Source organism: Sus scrofa, chromosome 14 (genome assembly GCF_000003025.6).
Source record: "Sus scrofa isolate TJ Tabasco breed Duroc chromosome 14, Sscrofa11.1, whole genome shotgun sequence".
Lineage (NCBI taxonomy): Eukaryota > Metazoa > Chordata > Mammalia > Artiodactyla > Suidae > Sus > Sus scrofa.
In genome coordinates, this window is record NC_010456.5 from 74109467 (window position 1) to 74128232 (window position 18766).

General features: G+C 50.7%; 1 protein-coding gene across 3 annotated transcripts in view; it reads left to right on the forward strand.

Moving 5' to 3' along the window:
- Positions 10589-18766, forward strand: part of UNC5B (unc-5 netrin receptor B) — an 88001-nt gene continuing 79823 nt past the window's right edge. Inside the window, exon 1 of one of the 3 annotated variants that reach the window (XM_005671044.3) lies at positions 10589-11146. In XM_005671044.3, the coding sequence (XP_005671101.1) occupies positions 11068-11146 (79 nt within the window). In that variant the 5' untranslated portion in view covers positions 10589-11067. 3 annotated transcript variants of the gene reach the window in all.

An 18766-nucleotide genomic window follows, 5' to 3' on the forward strand; every position in this document is an offset into this window, starting at 1 on the left:
AACCCATGCAATGTATAGGAAGAAATTTAATAAAAATGTACAAGACCTCTACACTGAAAACTACAAAACAATGCTGAAAGAAATAAAGAAAACGGAGAGAGACATGCCTATTTGAGGATTGGAAAAGGCAGTTTCAAGTATCAAGATATCGGGAGTTTCCGTCGTGGCGCAGTGGAAACGAATCCAACTAGGAACCACGAGGTTGCAGGTTCGATCCCTGGCCTCGCTCAGTGGGTTAGGGATCTGGTGTTGCTGTGGCTGTGGTGTAGGCCAGCAATCATAGCTCCAATTCGGCCCCTAGTCTGGGAACCTCCATATGCCACAGGTGTGGCCCTAAAGAAAGAAAAAAAAAAATCAAGATATCAATTCTCCCTAAACTGATCTATACATTCAATGCCATCTTGTCAAAATCCCAATGGTTTTTGTGTGGAAATTAGCAAGATGGTTCTAAAGGTAATAGAACTGCGAATGACCTAGGAGATCCAATATCGTATTGGAAAAGATGAACAGGGGTAGAGGGCTTAAAGATTAACTACAAACCTGTAGTAATAAAGACGGTTGGTATCAGGGGTAAGAATAGACTAATAGATTAATGACACAGAATAGAGTTTCCAAAAATAGATCCACACTTACACAATCCATTGATTTTGATAAAGGGGACAAAGCAATTCAATGAGGAAAAGAAAATCTTTTCAAAAAGATGGTGCTGGAACAACTGCATAGTCATATGGGAAAGAAAAAAGAACCCCAATCTTTGCCTCACATCATACATTTTGAAAAATTGGAGATGGGTAGACTTAAACCTAAAGGCTAATTATTATAAAACTTCTGAAAGAGATAGGACTTTTTTTTTTTTTTTTTTTTGCTTTTTAGGCCATACCCGTAGCATATGGAGGTTCCCAGGCTAGGGGTCCAGTCGGAGCTACAGCTAGAGCTTAGGCCACAGCCACAACAATGCCAGATCCGAAGCGTGTCTGAGACCTACACCACAGCTCATGGCAATGCCAGATCCTTAACCCACTGAGCAAAGCCAGGAATCAAACCCATGACCTCATGGCTCCTAGTCAGATTCGTTCTGCTGCACCATGATGGGAACTCCTGGAAACAGAACATCTTATGACACAAAATGCCATAACCATAAAAGAAAAAAAAAACTATAGGATTGATCTTTATCAATTTAAAACACTGATTCTTTGAAACACATTTAACAAAATGAAAAAGCAAACTATAGTCTGGGGAAAAGTATTTACAACACATAGGTCTGACAAAGGGTGTGTCTTGAGAAAGTATGGGACTCTGACACATCAGTAATAAAAAGACAAAGAGCTCAATAAAAATTGGGCAAGAGGTTTGAACAGATCCTTCATGAAAGAAGATATCCAAATAGCTAGGAAGCCCATGAAGAGGTCATTATTAGCATTACTTGTCATCAGGGAAGTGCCAATTAAAACTAAACTGAAATAGCACTTCACACCCACTGGCTAACATGAAAAGGACAGTATCAAATGTTGGCGAAGAACAGCTGGAACTCTCATCCACGGAAGGCTGGGAGTATAAAATGTTATAATATCTTTGGCAAACGGCTTTGGCAGTTTTGTACGAAATGAAATGTATACCTCCTACCTGATGATCCAACAATTTCACTCCTATACATGTATTGCTGAAAAATGAAAACATGTCCACGAGAAAATTGTTTAAGAATATCTCTAGCAGCTCTACTCATCCTAGACCGAAACGGGAAACAATCCACATGTCCATCATAAGTGAATGGATAAACAAATTACAGTGTATTCAAATAATTACTCCTCTCCAACAATCACAAGGAATGAGTTTCCATTAGCACAACCACACACTGCACCCAGGAATGAATCTCAGTCATTATGCTGAGAGAAAGAAGCCAGTCACAGAAGATTACAATTATCTGATTCCACGTATGCGGCATGCAGTAATAAGCAAAGCTCATCTCCAGTGTCAGAAATCAGACCAGTGCCTGCCTCTGCAGGGTGAGGACTGACTGGAAAGGAACAGAAGTTTCTGAGATGATGGAAGTGTTGGTATCTTAATTGGGATCCTGGTTATGAGAGGTTTGGAAATATGTCATGGAATTTTATGCTTAAGACCTGCAGCTTTTGCTGTATGTAAATTACACTTCGATCAAAAATTTTAAAAGGGAGGGGAGTTCTTGTTGTGGCTCAGCAGAAACAAATCTGACTACTATCCATAAGGATGCAGGTTCAAGCCCAGGCCTCGATCAGTGAGTTAAGGAACCAGCGTTGCCGTCAGCTGTGGTGTGGGTCGCAGATGTGGCCCAGATCCGAGTTGCTGTGGCTGTGGTACAGGCCAGCAGCTACAGCTCCGATTTGATTCATAGCCTGGGAACTCCATATGCCGCGGGTACAGCCCTAAAAAGACAAAAGGACAAAAAAAAAATTTTTTTTTAACGGGAGAGAGAGAAGAGGAAGCACTGGGCAGGAACACGACTATGCTGGTTATTTACCTTTCTTTCCTGAAACTTGACCTTCTCCACCACTGGAGAAGTGGTTCCAGCAAGTGACCCCAGCCAGGTGACAGCTGTCTAAGTGCTGATTTCTGCACATCTTTGGGCTATGATATTCTGGGCAACAGCCATTGGAATTTGGGATTTTCTTTTTTTCTTTTTTTTTTTTTTTTTTTTTTTTGGCCATGCCTTTGGCATGTGGAAGTTCCCGGGCCAGGGATCAAAACTGCCACAGCATCAACCTGAGCCACTGCAGGGACAATGCCAGATCCTTAACCCACTGAGCCACCATGGAGTTCCTGGACTTTTTTATAGCCTTTTTAATTTGGAGTTTTCAGTTGTTTAAAAATCTCTCACCATGCAACTTAACCAAACTCCTTGAAAGAAAAGGTAAAATTCTCCCAAAGCTCAGCCATGTTAAGAGACTATATATATCTGTGTATCCAGTCATACTGGTAGTCTCAAGTCCTGCAGAAAAAATGCCAGCAACGATAAAGAGGCATCAGGAATGGCAGCTCTAGGAGCAAGTAATGAAAAGCTAAATAGGTCCAACTCCCTGGTTCAGAGTGGAATTGATTTAATAGCAAAAATGCGAAACAGAGAACTAGATGAGTTGATGGCTGATAGTGCAGAAAGACAGAGCAGAGAATCAAAAGGTCTGACAAGGAGTGCTTCTGGAAAGGTCTTTGCTATCCCTCCCCTTACACACACACTCTCTCTCTCTCTCTCTCTCTTTTTACTTTGGGGGTTATTTCCATTGCCTCTTCCTCCAATTAATATCTTTCTTGCTGATGCATCTAAGGAGACAGAGTTCAACAACTGAGGGACCTCTTCTTCCTTCTGCTTTGGCAGGAAGCTTGTATGATCAGCCTCAAGAACCCTTTCCACTGAAGGGTTTCTTTGACACATATCCTGAAAACAATCGTGAGTTATCTTCAGTGTCGACTCAGGCTTCAAAGGAACCTGCTCCTGAAAATCCAGAACATGACAAGAAACATAGGAATTCTGTCTCTCTTCCAAGTTAATTTTTAATTCTCTATAAGCCTTAATTTAAGGAACTGCTATAACCGAAGTCATCAGACTTTTGCCCAAATGAACGCTTTACAGAATTATAATTATCAAGATAGTGTTTTGTAATTAAAGTTGATTTAAATATTAATCTCAGTGAGTGAATTGTTCATATTATCTTGTACTCTCTGGATAGTTTACCTATTGTGTTTGATTAACTGTCCATTACTACATGAGCAATACTGGAAATGTCACATGAGCAATTCTGAAATTAGATGTGTTTGAAATGGCAAAAGGCATCTTTATATACCAAGTGCTATATCACTGCCGTTTCAAGGCAAATATGAAGGGCTTTGATGTTTTTCTTACACAAAGTAACTTGAAGTTTACCTGAATACATTTAAATTGGATTGTTTATAATGACAGAGTATGAGAAAGTTCAAAAGGTCTGTCTTGGAGTTCCCATTGTGGCTCAGCTAGATAAGTACCCAACATAGTGTCTGTGAGGATGCCGGTTCGATCCCCGGCCTTGCTCACTGAGTTAAGGATCTGGCGTTGCCAAAAGCTGTGGCGTAGGTTGCAGATGTGGCTCGGATCCAGTGTGGCTGTGGCTGTGACACAGGCCGGCAGCTACAGCTCCAGTTTGACCCCTAGCCTGGGAACTCCGTATGCTGCAGGTGAAGCCATTGAAAAAAAGGGGGTCTATCTTTCTGGTTTAGAGTCTCCCTGTTAGGCTATATCCTCTCCTCTTCCTCTTAGCTCTGCACAGATGATTCCCCACTCAATTCCAGATGGGACCTGGAAGAGGCTGGTAGTGTGTACTTGTCATAAGAATGTAGGTATAAAGGTCACACTCAGTCCTCAATGGCAGTGCTTAGACAGATCCCTTTCCCTCTTGGAGCCTCCGTTTCTATTTTCATGGGTCCATGATTAACACCTACCTCCAAGAAAAATGGAACTGAACAACCGGAAGTCACATTGTTAAGATAAAAAAAACTACACCCTAGGATATTTATCGGACATGCAGGCCCTGACACCAGGCTGCCTGAGCTTGAATCTGGCCTCTGTCTTTAGATAAGCAGGGAAACTTCAGTCACAGTTTTTCCATTTTTAAGATGGGGATGGTGTTCCCTGGTGGCCTAATGGGTTAAGGATCTGGCTGGCCCAGAAACGTCCGCATGCAGCAGGCATGGCCAAAATAAAAGGGAGGGGGGATAAATCATAGCATCCATTTCATTGTTTTGTTTTGTTTTGTTTTTTTGCTCTTTTAGGGCCACACCTGTGGCATATGGAGGTTCCCAGGCTAGGGGTCGAATCAGAGCTGTAGCCACTGGCCTATACCACAACCACAGCAACACCAGATCTGAGCTGCATCTGCGACCTACACTACAGCTCACAGCAATGCGGGATCCTAGCCTTGTCTGCAACCTACACTACAGCTCACAGCAACTCCAGATCCTTAACCCACTGAGCGAGGCCAGGGATCGAACCTGCAACCTCATGGTTCCTAGTTGGGTTTGTTAACCACTGAGCCTCGAAGGGAACGCCTCCATTTCACTGTTTATCATGGAGACTGAAGAAGCTAATTCATGCAGGGACCTTGGCATGGGATCTGGCTTGCCGCAATGGTTTCATATACATTAGCTGGCTTTGTTATTTTTTAAAACGGTGACCACTCCTCTAAGCACTGGTCAGACTGCGTTCACAGCTGTGAGCTGGGAAGTCCACAGGTCCCCCTGACTCACCATGTCAGAGCTGCCCGAAACCACGCCATCCACATTTCTGACCCTAGGCCATCCTCACAAAGTTCCCTCTGCCTGGAATGCAGTCCTCTTTCCTGTTTACAGTTTCCTTCTCACCTCTCGGTTTAGCCCCCAGTGCTCCCCCTTCAGAGCACTAAATAGCCCCTTCCCCCAGTGCAGGTAGGACTGAGGCATGGTGGCCCCCGTCTGCAGTCTGTCCCAACCCTGTCTCTGCATTTGCTGTGTCCCCTAACCCACAAGCAGGACCTGCTACATCATTTATGGGGCCTGGGGTAAAGTTATTTGAACTAGGGCTCCTTGTTCAAAAATTGTTAAGAACTTCAATTCAGACAAATCCCAGTTGAGGGTCATTCTACAAAATACCTGATGAATAATCTTCAGAACTTCCAAGATCACCCAAAACAAAGTCTGAGAAACTGTCAGAGCCAACAGAAGCCCTTAGAGTCCTGATTACTCGGTATAATGTGGGATCCTGGGACAGAAGAAAAACATTAGGTAAAAACAAAGGAAATCTGAGTGAATTTTAGTTCATAATAATATATCAATACTGGTTCATTAATTGTAGCAAATGCAGCACACTAATGTAAGATAATAATAGAGGAAATGGGGGTGAGGGGTATGTGAGAACTTTCTATATTATATTTGTGATTTTTCCATAAATCTAAAACTCTTCTAGGGAGTTCCCATCGTAGCTCAGGGGAAATGAGTCTGACTAGTATCCATGAGGACACACACAGTGTCCTCTCTCAGTGGGCTGAGGATATGGTGTTGCCCTGAGCTGTGGTGTAGGTCAAAGATGCAGTTCAGATCCCGCATTGCTGTGGCAGTGGCATAGGCCAGTGATTATAGCTCCGATTGGACCCCTGGCCTGGGAACCTCCATATGCCGTGGGTGCGGCGTGAAAAAGAGAAAAAAAAAAAAATCTGTTCTAAAATTAGAAGTTTTTTAAAAATTAATAACGAAATTTGAAGGCAACAGTAGAATAAATTGTCCAAGACAGAGCCAGGATTTGAACCCAGATCTGCCTGACCCCAAAGCTTTGGTGAATGACTGCTTATATGCTTTGAACCCGGGGAAGAAGGCCCTCCCCTGGGGGGGAGGAAAAAGATGTGAATGGGTGTGGGAGGAGGTGGAGGCTTGTCACAGTATTTAGTAGAGAGGTTGAGAGCACAATCTTGATGACTCAGGCCACATAGTGTGTGATTCCATTTATATGAAATTCCCAGAATAGGCAAATCCATAGAGACAGAAAGGAGATTCCTGGTTGCCAAGGGCAGGGCGAGGTGGGATGAGGGGGGGAGAATGGGGAGTGACTGCTTTACAGTATGAGGTTTCTTTTGGGGGTGATGAAATGTTACTGAATTAGTGTTGATGGTTGCACAAAACGTGACAATACTAAAAAAAACACTGCATTGTACACTTTGAATAGTTAAAACCGTAAATTTTATGTTATGTGAATTTTATCTCAATTTTTAAAAAATGAGTACAAGCTTGAGATCCACTCTGCCTGGATTCGAATCTCCAGGGCACCGTTTACTAGCTGTATGTGACCTTGGGCAAGCTACCTCTCTGTGCCTCAGTTCCCTATCTGGTAAATTGGGAAGTAACAGCACCTATCTCATAACGTTGTTCTCAGCAAGGTCCAAACGTTTGGGGTCCATCCTGGAGTGGATGGGTAAAGGAAGGGATTATGAATTCTTCCCCAAACCTTCCCACCCAAGGATCCTGCACACCAAGTGATCCGAGAGTCCTCTCCCCGACAGCGTGGAGTAGAGACCATTCCTGGCGCCCCCCAGGTGGAAGCCTGGGAGCGCTTCTTTTTTCGGAGCCACAGCTGTAAGACGCCGGCTGAAGCGGCCTCAGAGGAGGCGGGAGCTGCAGCGCGCCGCCTAGTGGCCCCTTCGAGCACACCAGTGTCGGCCGCCTGGGGAAGCGCCCACCAAAGCTGCCAGCCGCTCTGGGAATTCCAGCGGCACCTTGTTATACAATAGGTGGCTTGCATTCAGCCAGATTAGGGACTTTGTATATCCTTTAAAATCCTCCGAGCTAGTTATTGCTCCCATTTGACAACTGAGGAAACTGATGCTTGGAGGGGCTCAGCAGCCAGCAGGGAAGAGCAGCCCCAGGTCTGGTCAGCCATCAGTTCAACCCCAGATTCCGGCATTCTGTCTCCCACGCACTCTTCCGATTTGGGATAAATGAGGGTAGACCATGGAAGCACTGCCACCCCACGAAGGGTCAGAACTGTCTCTGAGACTGATTTCAAAGCAGCTATATTGCACAAAGCCTGCCCCATTTCCACCCCCTAGGAAATGGAGGGGAGGTGGGAGGCTCATCCTCTTTCCTAACTCACAGCAGGAGCGCTTTGCTGTGAGCCCGATGGCAATGGGTTTGGAAACACCCTAGTAAGTCTTAATCCAGCTATCCCAGTGCATCATTCATTCCCAGGCCAGGGCCTTACCCATCCTTTACCTATTCTGGGCAAAGGGGTGGGTTCAAGGCTGTCTGACCCCTTTTGAAGCCCTCTCCCTGGTCCCAGCAGGGGACTGGCACTTGGTGATGCCCAGGCTGGAGGGCAACCACAGCTGCAGTGGGGGGTGCTTAGCTGCAGGTGACTGGGGAAGGGGCATTCTTCCAGACACTGGGATGGCAGGGGAGGGGGTGCAGGGGAGTTATTCAGGGAGGGGCCCCTATGTGGTAAATCTCCCACCAGGATGTGGAAGGGGGGCAAACAGGGTCCAGGATTTCTCATGGGTGTATTTTTAGGGTGGAGGTTGGGGGATGAGACAGGGACCAGCAGAAGAGGGGAAATGGCCACTCTCCTTTTGCTTGCCTGCCTCTCTGTCCCCCTGTCAGGACTTAAAGTCATGAAACTTGACACCAGGACAAGAAGGGCCTACTCTGGAGCAATTACTGCCTAAACAGCAAAGTCCTGAGCACGGGAATTTTTTGGAAATATTTCCAATATCCCACCAGCCTTATGATGGAGAGAGGGAGTTGGAGGGAGGGAGAGAGAGAGAGAGAGAAAGAGCCTGCCCTGTGCTCCCACAAGCTGAATCTCTACCGAGGTCCCTGCTGAGTTATCCAGTCTAATGCCTTTGACCATGTGCCTCTGCCAGAAGTTGACAGTCAGGTGCTGGGCCTTGGTAACGTGTCCCTGTGTGTGTTTCCTGGAGACAGTTAAGTATCTAAATGTCTATTTGTCTTTGGCGTCATCTGCCTTAAACTGTTTTTGTGCTTTTGGATGTGTGTGCCCGTGTGTGTGTGTGTGTGTGTGTGTGTGTTGGTGTCTGTGAAGAGATGTATGTGTGCACTATTCTAAATCCTGTGTCTTAAGTAGGTGGGTGTCTCTCTGATGTTTCTGGGAGGGTCATTTTGCACCCATATATTTTTGTTGTATGTTTGCTCGTGTGTACCTTTATAGGTGTGTCTAGGGTGGGTGTGTGTCTCTGTGCTCTTAGTTCTGTGGCTGGGTGGGGCTGGCTGGGGTGATGCACTGTGGACTCCCTCACCCACTGCTCTGGCCTGGGCGGGCCTGGGCCAAGCTAAAAATAACCCACCTATCTTTGTCCACAGGGGCCTTCTCCATTGACCTAAGTCCTTTCCAGGAAGTCCTACTCACCCACATCTACCCTCCGGATCCTGGGTGCCCTGACAGAGAGGACTGAGGAGGTGGACCTTCTTTATGCATCCCCCCCACATGTTCCAGACCTCAGCCTGTGGGGGGAGTGTGTGTGGAGGGGGCTCCTGGGCAGTCGTGCCTTTCTCGCTCCCCTAGGGAACCGGCTGGGGCAGGGCAGACCCTCCTTGCTTCTCTGCCCGCTCCAGGAACCTTTCCAGCCTGCAGGTCTGGCCCCCAAGTCTTTTATCCACCAATCAAGGAAGCATCCCTGGGGACACTTGATCCTATTCCAGCCTATCCCCTTCTGGCTTCTGGCCCTGGCTGGACCTCTCTCTGCCTTCCTTTATCCCTTGCTGAATCAGCCATTGCATCGGTGCTTGAGAAGTGATCCTAGATCCCAGTTCTGGAAAAACCCCGAGTAGTGAACAGATCAGGGCTAGGGGAGGAGGCATCCTTGCTGGCTGCCAGTCCTTGCTCACCTGCCAGCCCCAGAGATGCTGTGAGGGTGGAGGCTCCCCAGGTCAGAGGGCTTCTTTCCAATCCTATCTCTCCTGCCCCTTTCACTCACCCACTCTTTCACCAAAGCTATGTGATCGTGGGCAGATGACTTCATGTCTCTGTGACTCAGTTCCTTCATCTGTGTAACAGGGATACAAACAGTACTTACCTCAGAGAGTTGCTGTGAGGATTAACTGAGGTGATGCGTATAAAGTGCCTTACTCCGTGCCTGGCACATAGAAGGACATCAGCAGTGTTAGCTGATCCACAATGTCTGATGTCACTGGGTTTCAGTCTCAAGATACAGCGTGCCCCCAACTCCACCTGGTTCCATATGCTCTTTGGCTCACCCTTGGGTGGTGATGTTTTTCTACCAGGAATCAGATTGGCGGAGAGAGGAGATTTTAGAAAGAGAGATTACTGACATTTGTGCTGTAGTTTCCATACTTACTTTTAAAATCCAATTCTATACTCCCTTATAAAATTATTATTATCATCTTTGTCCATTTTGCAGATGATGATGAAGGGAGCATCATAATGGTTAAGTAATTTGTTCAAGGTCACGTAGCAATAAGGGGCAGAGCCCAAATTTACACCAAACCAAAAATGGCTACCCTCTACCCTGTGCCCCAGAGTCACTAGTTGGGGGCGGGGGACGACATCCTAGGACCTACCTGGGTGCTACAGGAGGTTCAGAGGGGTCTGATCAAACAGTTTTGCCCAAGGTTATACCGAAAAGTAGAGCCAACCAGTATAATCCGAATCTATACCCAAGTTCACAGAGAAGTAAGCCCCAGCTTGACCAGCACTTGAGTATTTGAGATTTTTCTCATTTGAGGAGCTATTTTTGGGAAAGACCCCCACATGTAAGAAGCAGAGAACATAGTTCAGACCAGGGAGCCAAAAATGACAGAGTCCTGAGTTTAATCAGAGGAGAATGGTGACACAGCCAAGCCGAAAGAAAGTACCAAAATATATTTCCTTAGTTTCTGGAAACGCAAATTGGGCAGACTCCGCTTCCAGCTACGATCCGGCTACCGCGTTTTCCAGCACGCCGTGCCCAGCGTCTCGCGAGGTCCCCCCTGAGGGGTCCCCAGCTCCGCCGAGACCGCGCCCAGATGGCCGTCGGTTCCCCCCCTAGAAAGGCCCTCCGCCGGCTCCGCCCTTGCCCGCCCAGGCCACGCCCCGGCTGCGCGCGGTCGCCCTCCGCTCGGGGACTCACTAGGGCGAACGAGCGGCAGCGCTTGGCATTGTAGAAGGCAGCGGTGGCCGGCGAGGGCGCCGGAGCCGCGGGCAGTGGCAGGGCGCGGGGAGGCACGCACCAAAGCTTGGATTGCGCGGCGTCCGCCGCTGCGAGCGCACTCACATTTAGTCGCGCAACTTCGGTGACTGGACGCCGGAGCCCGGAGAGCACTCGAGCCCAGGAGCCTGAGGAGCGCAGAGAGGGGCGCACCAAAGCCTGGCCGGAGAGGGGGCGCCGGGCACCCATCGCGCTTCGAGCGTCGGGCAGCCCTCTGCGAAGCGTGGCTGCCTCTGCCCCCACGGAGGGCACGGGCTGGCGCGGCCGGGCGCCGGGGAGGACGGCGAGGAGGAGGCGGCGGCGGCGGAGACGGCGGCGGCGAGACTGGGGCCAGGGAGAGAGCCCCGGGGGAGAGGCGCCTGAGCCGGGCCGCGGGAGCATGTGGACCCGGAGTGGAGCGCGAGGCGCGCTGTTGCTGGCGCTGCTGCTCTGCTGGGACCTGAGGCTGAGCCAAGCAGGTGAGGAACGAATGGGCCTGGGGGAGGGAGGGAGGACGAGGGGACCCTGGCGCCTCACTCTGCCCCAGAGTTGTGATGGTCCATCGCTCTGTCTGTGCGCGCAGGGAACCCGGCAAGGGCGCTCAAGTTAGAAGGTTGATTTCTGCCCCACCAAAGTGGGCGATGGCGCAGCCATCTCGGGGCGGGGGGTGGGGTGGGGTGCGGGGGGAGGGCGAGCAGGCTCTCTTGCTCCTGCCTGGAAGGGATCTCCTCCTTTCCCTGGGTGCTGTACAAGTCCGGGTCTGCGCCTCCCGAAGGACCGACCTCCAGGAGACCCCTGATTCCGCGCGCGCCTCTCGGCGGTGCGGAAAAAAACAGTCGCTGCACCGGCCAGGTGTGCGCTCTCTTACCGTTCGCGAGCAACTTCCTAGTAAAGATCCCGGCTTGTCCAGGCTCCTAGCGTTGACCCACCCGAATCTGCAGACGAGAGGGAGAGAGCGAGAAATCTGGGGAGCACGGGAAGCGTGGATCTGCTCCGCTAGCCAGATGTGGCTGGGGTGCATGCAGGGTTTTGGCTATCAAACGGGATAAGGCTGTCTTGTACGTACAGCTTTCCCCCAGATCTTGGGACCCGCAGGTCTGGAAGAATTCTTTTCTGGGTGTTGGTGTTGGGAGATGGGATGAGGGGAGGCGTATGTAGTGATTCTGCCGAGTTTCCTTTTAAATGAGTCACTGACATTCTCCCTATCCGGGAAGCCGACTAGGTGCTCTCGCCACCCTCCTGTTCTGGACCCAGCGAGATGCCTTAAGGGAGTTGGCGAGCTCCTAAAATAAAGTCCCTATTCTGCCTCTCCTGCCATAGATGTGTGTATGTCTCTGGTCTGTCGCTGACGGGGCTGCGTCTTCCTGGGTAGCGGGTGGACTCACGAGAGCCAACCAACCTCTTTCTGCCGCCGGAACCCGAGCAGGTGGGCTGGCCGCCGGATGCCGGGCTTCGAGGCGGGATGGGGGTGGGGCGCATCCTGCATCGAGTCCTCCGAGTTGAGGCTGAGAATGGGGCAGGAAAACTGGTGCAGAAAGTGGACGAGATGACGCAGCCCTCCCCGCTCCACCTTCCGCTGAGATGTTGACATCCGCCGTCCTCCTCCCCCTCACCTTCCCACGCCCCCCCCCCCCCGCACCGCCACAATTTATAGCCAGAGATTCCTCACTCTGGAACGAATGATTCCCACGGCCCCGGAGTGAGGGCTTGGTTTTAGCACAACCCCCACTTTTTTTTTTTTTTTTTTTTTTTTTTTTTTTGCCAGCCCTGTGTTGTAAAGTTACGACAGAATCATTTGATCCAAGTTAATTATGATTTGGGCAGACTCTGGTATTTAAAGCAGTGTTTTGAAGTTGGAAGGTAATGATGGGGGAGGGGGCAGGCTGCTGAATGACCAACTTTGTTTTAAAGAGTGCAGTTGGATGTGGGAGGTGCTGGGCCCTGGTGTTGGTTTCTGGTTTGGGAGTGTTTTGAGGGGAGGTGATTGAAGGGTTGGATGAAGTCTCTGTAACTGGCACTTTGGCAGGGTTGGGTCCTGGGAAGCTGTTTTTGGACCAACAGGGTAAGGGAATCAGGAGTCAATACTGAGATTACTGGGGTTGGGAGTAGGCAGGGGAAAGACAAGAAGGGTAAGCCTAGCGTTCTCCAGAGCTGCAGAGTAGGCTCGGCTGGGGAGGCTGGGGGTGGCCTGCTTTGCCTGCTTAACAAAGCATCCGGCCCCCACCTTCCCCAGAAGAAACCCCAGGCCCAGGGCTTTGATGGATTTGGGCATGATCAGTGCCCAGCCAGAAATGGCCTCTAATACCGGGCTTTGGTTTCTCACCAGCGAGCAGAACTGGCGTTGGAATTGCGCTCATTACTTAGCACAGCAGGGGTTGTCTGCCCACCAGCCTGAAGAGGGCCAACTGGTGGGGTCAGCCTGCTGCCTTCCCTTTGCCCTTAGAAACCTGCCTTCAGGAGAGAAAACATGCCCTTCCTCCTACACAGCCCCCGTACTCTAATGCCACAGCCACAGAGCAGCTTTCAGAATGTTGTTTAGGTCTTCCCCAGCAGCTCCCTCAGGAACTCCATTGCACAGATGGGGAAAACCAAGGCCGGAGTGTTGGCTTTCCACCAGTCTTGGCTTCACTTAACTGCAGGTTTCAGATTTGTATCCAAGGCTCCTGTCCAGTAACTGGGCTGACTCACTTTGGTCTCGTCCACCCCTCTGTCATGAGCCTCATAGCAAGCTAAGACAGAGAAGGCTGTCCCCTCAGAGGGAGGGGGGCTCTTTCTTGGTGGCGTCCAAGCTCTCCTCAAGGAGCAGGCATCTCTCTCCTTTCCCCCACTCCTGTCCCCAGTGAATATGTAAATGAGTTCCCTTCACAGCTCGGAGAACCTTTTTTTTTTTTTTTTTTTTTTTTTAAGCCGTAAACTGTGAGAGTGGAGAAATCAAAAACGGGAACCATAAAACCCCAGACTCTTAGAAGATATCAGCAAGTGACTGGCCAGGAGAGAGACTTCAAAAGCCCAGAGAGAGACTGGCCCTGGGAATCTCCTCCCACCCACCCCTCAGCCTTTCCTAGAGTTTTAATGAGTCTTTCCTTGGCCTCTGGCTGGGACAGTTGAGAAGGACCCAAGGTGTTATGATAACACTTCTTTTTAAGGTGCAATTAAAACCAGGGTTTTCTGAGTGTCTCTGCTGTGTGTGTGTGTGTGTGTGTGTGTGTGTGTGTGTGTGTTCCTGTCCCTGTCTTCCCCTACTCTATAGCAAATGCCCACTTCATTTAAACAAATGGAAAATCAAGAGTGTCTTAATGGGTTTTCTCATTAAAGTGAAAGTACCACTGCAGAGGAGGAATTTCATATGTAATTTCTCTCCTCCCTCCTCTCCCCACCCCACAAACTGGGAATTCTGGAGGACAAAACAGTTCCCCACTCTTCCAAACCATTTATTAATTTAACTTTGGGACAGACCCTGACTTGCCCAGGACTACACTGGGACTTGGGGATAGAGCTGAGATTTGAACTCAGGCCTCAACTAACCTCATTCTACTCATGGCTCTTTTGTTCCACCCAGGCTGCACACTTAGCCTCCTGGGCCTGGGATTGAGATTCTAAAATCAGGGCCCCAGCTGAGGCAGGCATTTAAGATGAGGTTGGCCTGATAGCTGAGTTAGACTGGGACTTGTAGTGAGAGGGGGGAAAGGTGCTGGGAGCACGGACTGGGGAGAGGTGGGACAGGGCCGGGCCAAAGGTCAAGGTGAGATCCTGAGAGCAGGCAAATGCCCGAAGGTAGCTTCTCCCCTGGCCTTCCAACACTGATCCTCTCAGCTAAAGCCCCACCTGCCCTAGCTAGGCTCCCTTGGGCTGCAGGGCTACACCTTAGCATCTTAGAGTTCTATACCCATTTGTAGAGTTGGGGGCAGAATAGGTTTTTATTCTATTAAATGAATTCTGTGAAGCTTTGGGGAGCTCATCTCCTGCACCCGCTTTGTCGTTGAGTTTCTCCTGGACTGAGGTACTAGGGCCTGCTCCTGGCTGACAGTCCAAGCTGCCTCCGCCTACCACTTTCACCAGCTTTGTCTTCTAAGGAGGATCTGGGCTGCCTAGGACTGTGGGGATGAGGCTGGAGGGGAGGTGGACCTCTTAACACTCCAAGTCTTTAGAGAGCAAGGTTCGGGATTATGAATGGCCCGTTCTGGAACCTCCTCCTCCCGGGCCTGCTGGCTGAACGCACGGTCCTTTGAACCTTAGCGCTGGGGTCGGGGTACCCAGGAGGCACCTTGGAGCCCACAGAGGCCTAGAGGAAAGGAAGGAGAGGCGGGTCAGAGTTGGGATTGAGGGGTTGCCCCCGTGGGGTTGGGGAGGAGAAAAGCTGCTGCCTGGGCAGGATGGCCCCCAGCAGGAGAGGAGTCAGCGGGGCAGCTGAGGCCGGAGCTGGTACTTCTGGCCTCCTCCTCCTCCTCCCCAGTTTCCTAAACAGCTTCCACAAATGGAATCATTAAAGCTGTGAAGGCAAAATGAAACCAAACAAGTGCGTTCCGTGCTTTTCTGTTTCTTTCCTTTTTTTTTTTTTTTAAAGGAAAATTTGAAATACCGTAATTAGGGTAATACGAGGGAGGGCAGTTTCAGGAGGATGGAATGCGTGCCCTCCACCCTTCTGATTTGCTTCTGAAGTTGGGGCTGGGGCGCCACCTCCTGCCCCCTGAGGGCCTGTGCTCAGCCGCTTAGCGGGAGCCTCGAGACCTCGGGGAGTTTGTTCTCACCAGGCATTTTGGTGATCCAGGGCGTGAGTCCCTCCTCCTCTGGGCTTGGAGGAGACGCCTAGCCTCAGCTCCTTTCTGGGCATTGGGTGGGTGCTCTGGTTCGAACTCCAGCCACATTGCCCTATCTGCTGGGCCTCGGCAGGGCAGGTGAGCCCTGCCAAGTCCCAGCCACAGGTCCCCGGGGCACCCCTTTCTCTCTGGTCCTCGGCTTCAGAGAGGCTAATGGCAGCCAAAACATTTGCTGAAGTGCTGGCATAAATCAGCCACCTCCCTGATGGCAGCCCTACCCCCTACCCCTTTTGTTTCATCTTCCTTCTCTCCCAAAGCCCTGGGTTGCTGGAAGCTCCTGAATCTACCCTTGCAGACAAAACGGCCTCATTAGCATCTCTGCCACTGGTGGGGCTGGTTTGGTGCGGGTACCTGAGGACTGCGTGCACCTTCGCACCCAGGCGCCTCAGCACTGGCAATGCCTGCTCCCCTTCCCTTCCTCTCCTGGGTCCCCTGGGCCCCCTTGCCAGCCCGCCCACCCTCTCACCTGCCAAGCTAAATCAGTTTGCAGGAGCCCGGAGCTCTCGTGCCACTGTTTAGGGGGTGAGCTCGCCCAGCCTCCCTCCCTCTCACCTCCCAGAACTGGCTGCTCCCAGCGCCTCACAACTTCCCTGCCACGGCACAGCCCTTTTCTCGAGGCAGGCAGGCTGTGGGTGTGAGAGCACGCGTGAAGGAGTGGGTGGGGTGGGGGTGAGACTGTACAGAGGAGCTGGGCGGAGGTGGGAGTGCTGCAGTGGGAGGCTAGGGTAGGTGTGGTGCTCGGCGTGTGCGGAGGTGATGTGTGTGGGAGGAATGGATGTGTGTGTTGAGTTGTGCCTTTTGCCTACGGGGTGTGTGATGTGGCTGGCTGGGTGTGTGTCTGGTCTGGGCATATGGGGGTGTGCAGTGTGCACATGTGTGGCTGTGGCGTGTTTGTGTATAAATAGGTAAGCGTCGTGTGGGGACCATGAGTCACCACTAGGCATGGGGAGCTCATCCGTTGTATTCTCTTAGGGGATGCCTGTTTGAGAGGGGGACCCAGGCAAGCAAGATTTCATCTGTTTATTCTGTATGCAGGTTGGCAGAGAGGGTAGGCAACTGGCTCTAGGACACACAGCCCGATGCTGATGGGCCTGGGATCCTCAGTGGATGCCATTGAAGGAGGACGTGCACACGCAGACACACACATGAGCCCTGGACCCCATTGCTCCTCCTTCCCTTGGTCACAAGGGCTTTCCGAGTCCCCTAGCCATCCTTAACTCTCGGATAAGGTGTGTTCTTTGGGGAGCAGAGAGACCTACAGGAAAATCACAGTCCCACTCGTGCATGTATTTTATGGAATGTAAAACCCTCTTATATGTAAGACCTTACTCTGTCCTTGTAAGAACCCCAGTGGGGAGGTGAATGCCACTTAGGAAGGCCACCTGGGACCTGGGTCAGAGTCAGAGCAGCCCTGGCCCCAGCCCTCAAGGTGGCCACCGTCTGTGAAGGATGCTGAGGTCCACTGCAAAAAAATGGTAAGTGACATCCCAAGAGCCACTGTGGCAAATGAGGGCAGTGACACCACAGGTTACCTTTGAGCAATGCAGGGGTTAGGGACGCCAACTCCCTAGAAGTTGAAAATCTTCTGTCTGCTACCTCGGCCTCAAAAATAGAGCAGTTGGTAAATTTACCCAGGGGCAGGAAGTGGAAATGGTTTGATGGAATTGGGACTCAAACCCTAGTGCCTTTGATTCCACATATTGTGATCTCTAATCAAATATAAACTCATTCCCACACTTAATTAGTTTGAAAGATCTGTAAAATGAAAATACTGGTATTATATGTATTGAAACAAATCTGCCTATAAGTGGACCCACAGAGTTCCAGACTGGTTGCTCAAGGGTCACTCTTCTATTCAGGGAAGAGTAGGGAACTCTAAGTCTTGGGGTTTCCTGGAGGGGGTGATGTGGGCCAGACCTTGACTCTCCTTTTCAGGTCTTTCTAAGAGCATTCCCCAAGAGAAGACGAGTTGGGGCAGGGTCGCTGGGCCCGAGGCTTCTCCCACTCTCGGGAAGCTGGCCCTGCCAGCATCTGCAAGGACCGTCCTGCATGGGCACCATTCCTTGGTGAGCCAGCCTTCAGCTGCATTCCCGATGCTGACCCTTTCAGGCTCAGCTGGAGGCCTGTGCGCCAGGGACCCACCCCTCTCAGCTACTTCTGAGGAGCTGGGACCTGGGCCTGGCACTTGAGAGGAACAGATTTCATATTCTTTGATTTGCTCTCTGCGGTTCTTGAAGATGGAGTGAGCACAGAAAGCACTCTCTAAGCAACGGAGGGGATTCTGTTGAGGATGGAGGCATGGGGTGTGTGTGTATGTCTTTGCCTTCTGCCATGCCCCCAGCAGAGAACACAGGGTGGGGAAGAAGGAAGGATGGAATTCTCCACTCAGCTACTCCCATGAGCCAGTTGGAGGAGGCAGGCCCACTTGTCATCACCGCCGCTAGGAGCCCCCCAGCCCCTCTACCCCCCAACACAGGGGCCCCTCCCCAGCTGCGGGTGCAGGGGGTGCCTGGCTTGGCCAACTGGGATCTTGAGGAGGTTAGTGTAGCCCCCCAGCATTGCCACTTATGAGCTCCATGGCCTTCAGCAGCTCACTGTGCTACACCTCGGTCTCCTCATCTATAAAATGGGCATGATAATAAGATTGTCCTCACGGGGTTGTTTTGAGGATCACGTGACCAGATAGATGATAAAGCACTTAGCACAGTGCCTGGCACACAGCTCAGGGAGCACTCAGGCACAGCCTCCTCAGGAGAGAGCCCTGCAGTGCCAAGGATGTCATCCTCCAGGGGAATCGGGGAAGTAGGAAGCAGGGAGGCTCCGGGCCTGGGGCCCCAGCAGCTCCTGGCTTGGGAGTTAAGAGACCCTGGTTTTTGTACTTTCTTTGCTGTGTGATCTTAACCAAGTACCTTTCCCTCTCTGGGTCCCATGTGTAAATGTGGGATGGAGGAAGGGTGGAAGGATGATCCTTAAGGGCTCTGGGTTTTTTGTCTGGCTCCTCTGAAGAGGCTCCAGTGGCCAGCAAGAGTCAGAGGTAACCACCTCCCAGAACCACTGTGTTTACACAGGCCCCTTCAGAAAGTCAATATATTGACTAGAATGCCCTTGTGAGCATAGTTATGCGGCCCTGGGTTGGTCTCTCTCTCTCTCTCTAGCTCTGAAGCTATAAATCACCCTCTGGGACCTTGGTCCCTTTTTCCTGTTCCATAAGCATCTCCTGCCTCACAGACTGAGAGGCCCAGGTGCCCACCAGGGCCTGGAAGGCAGAGAAGGACCCCATTG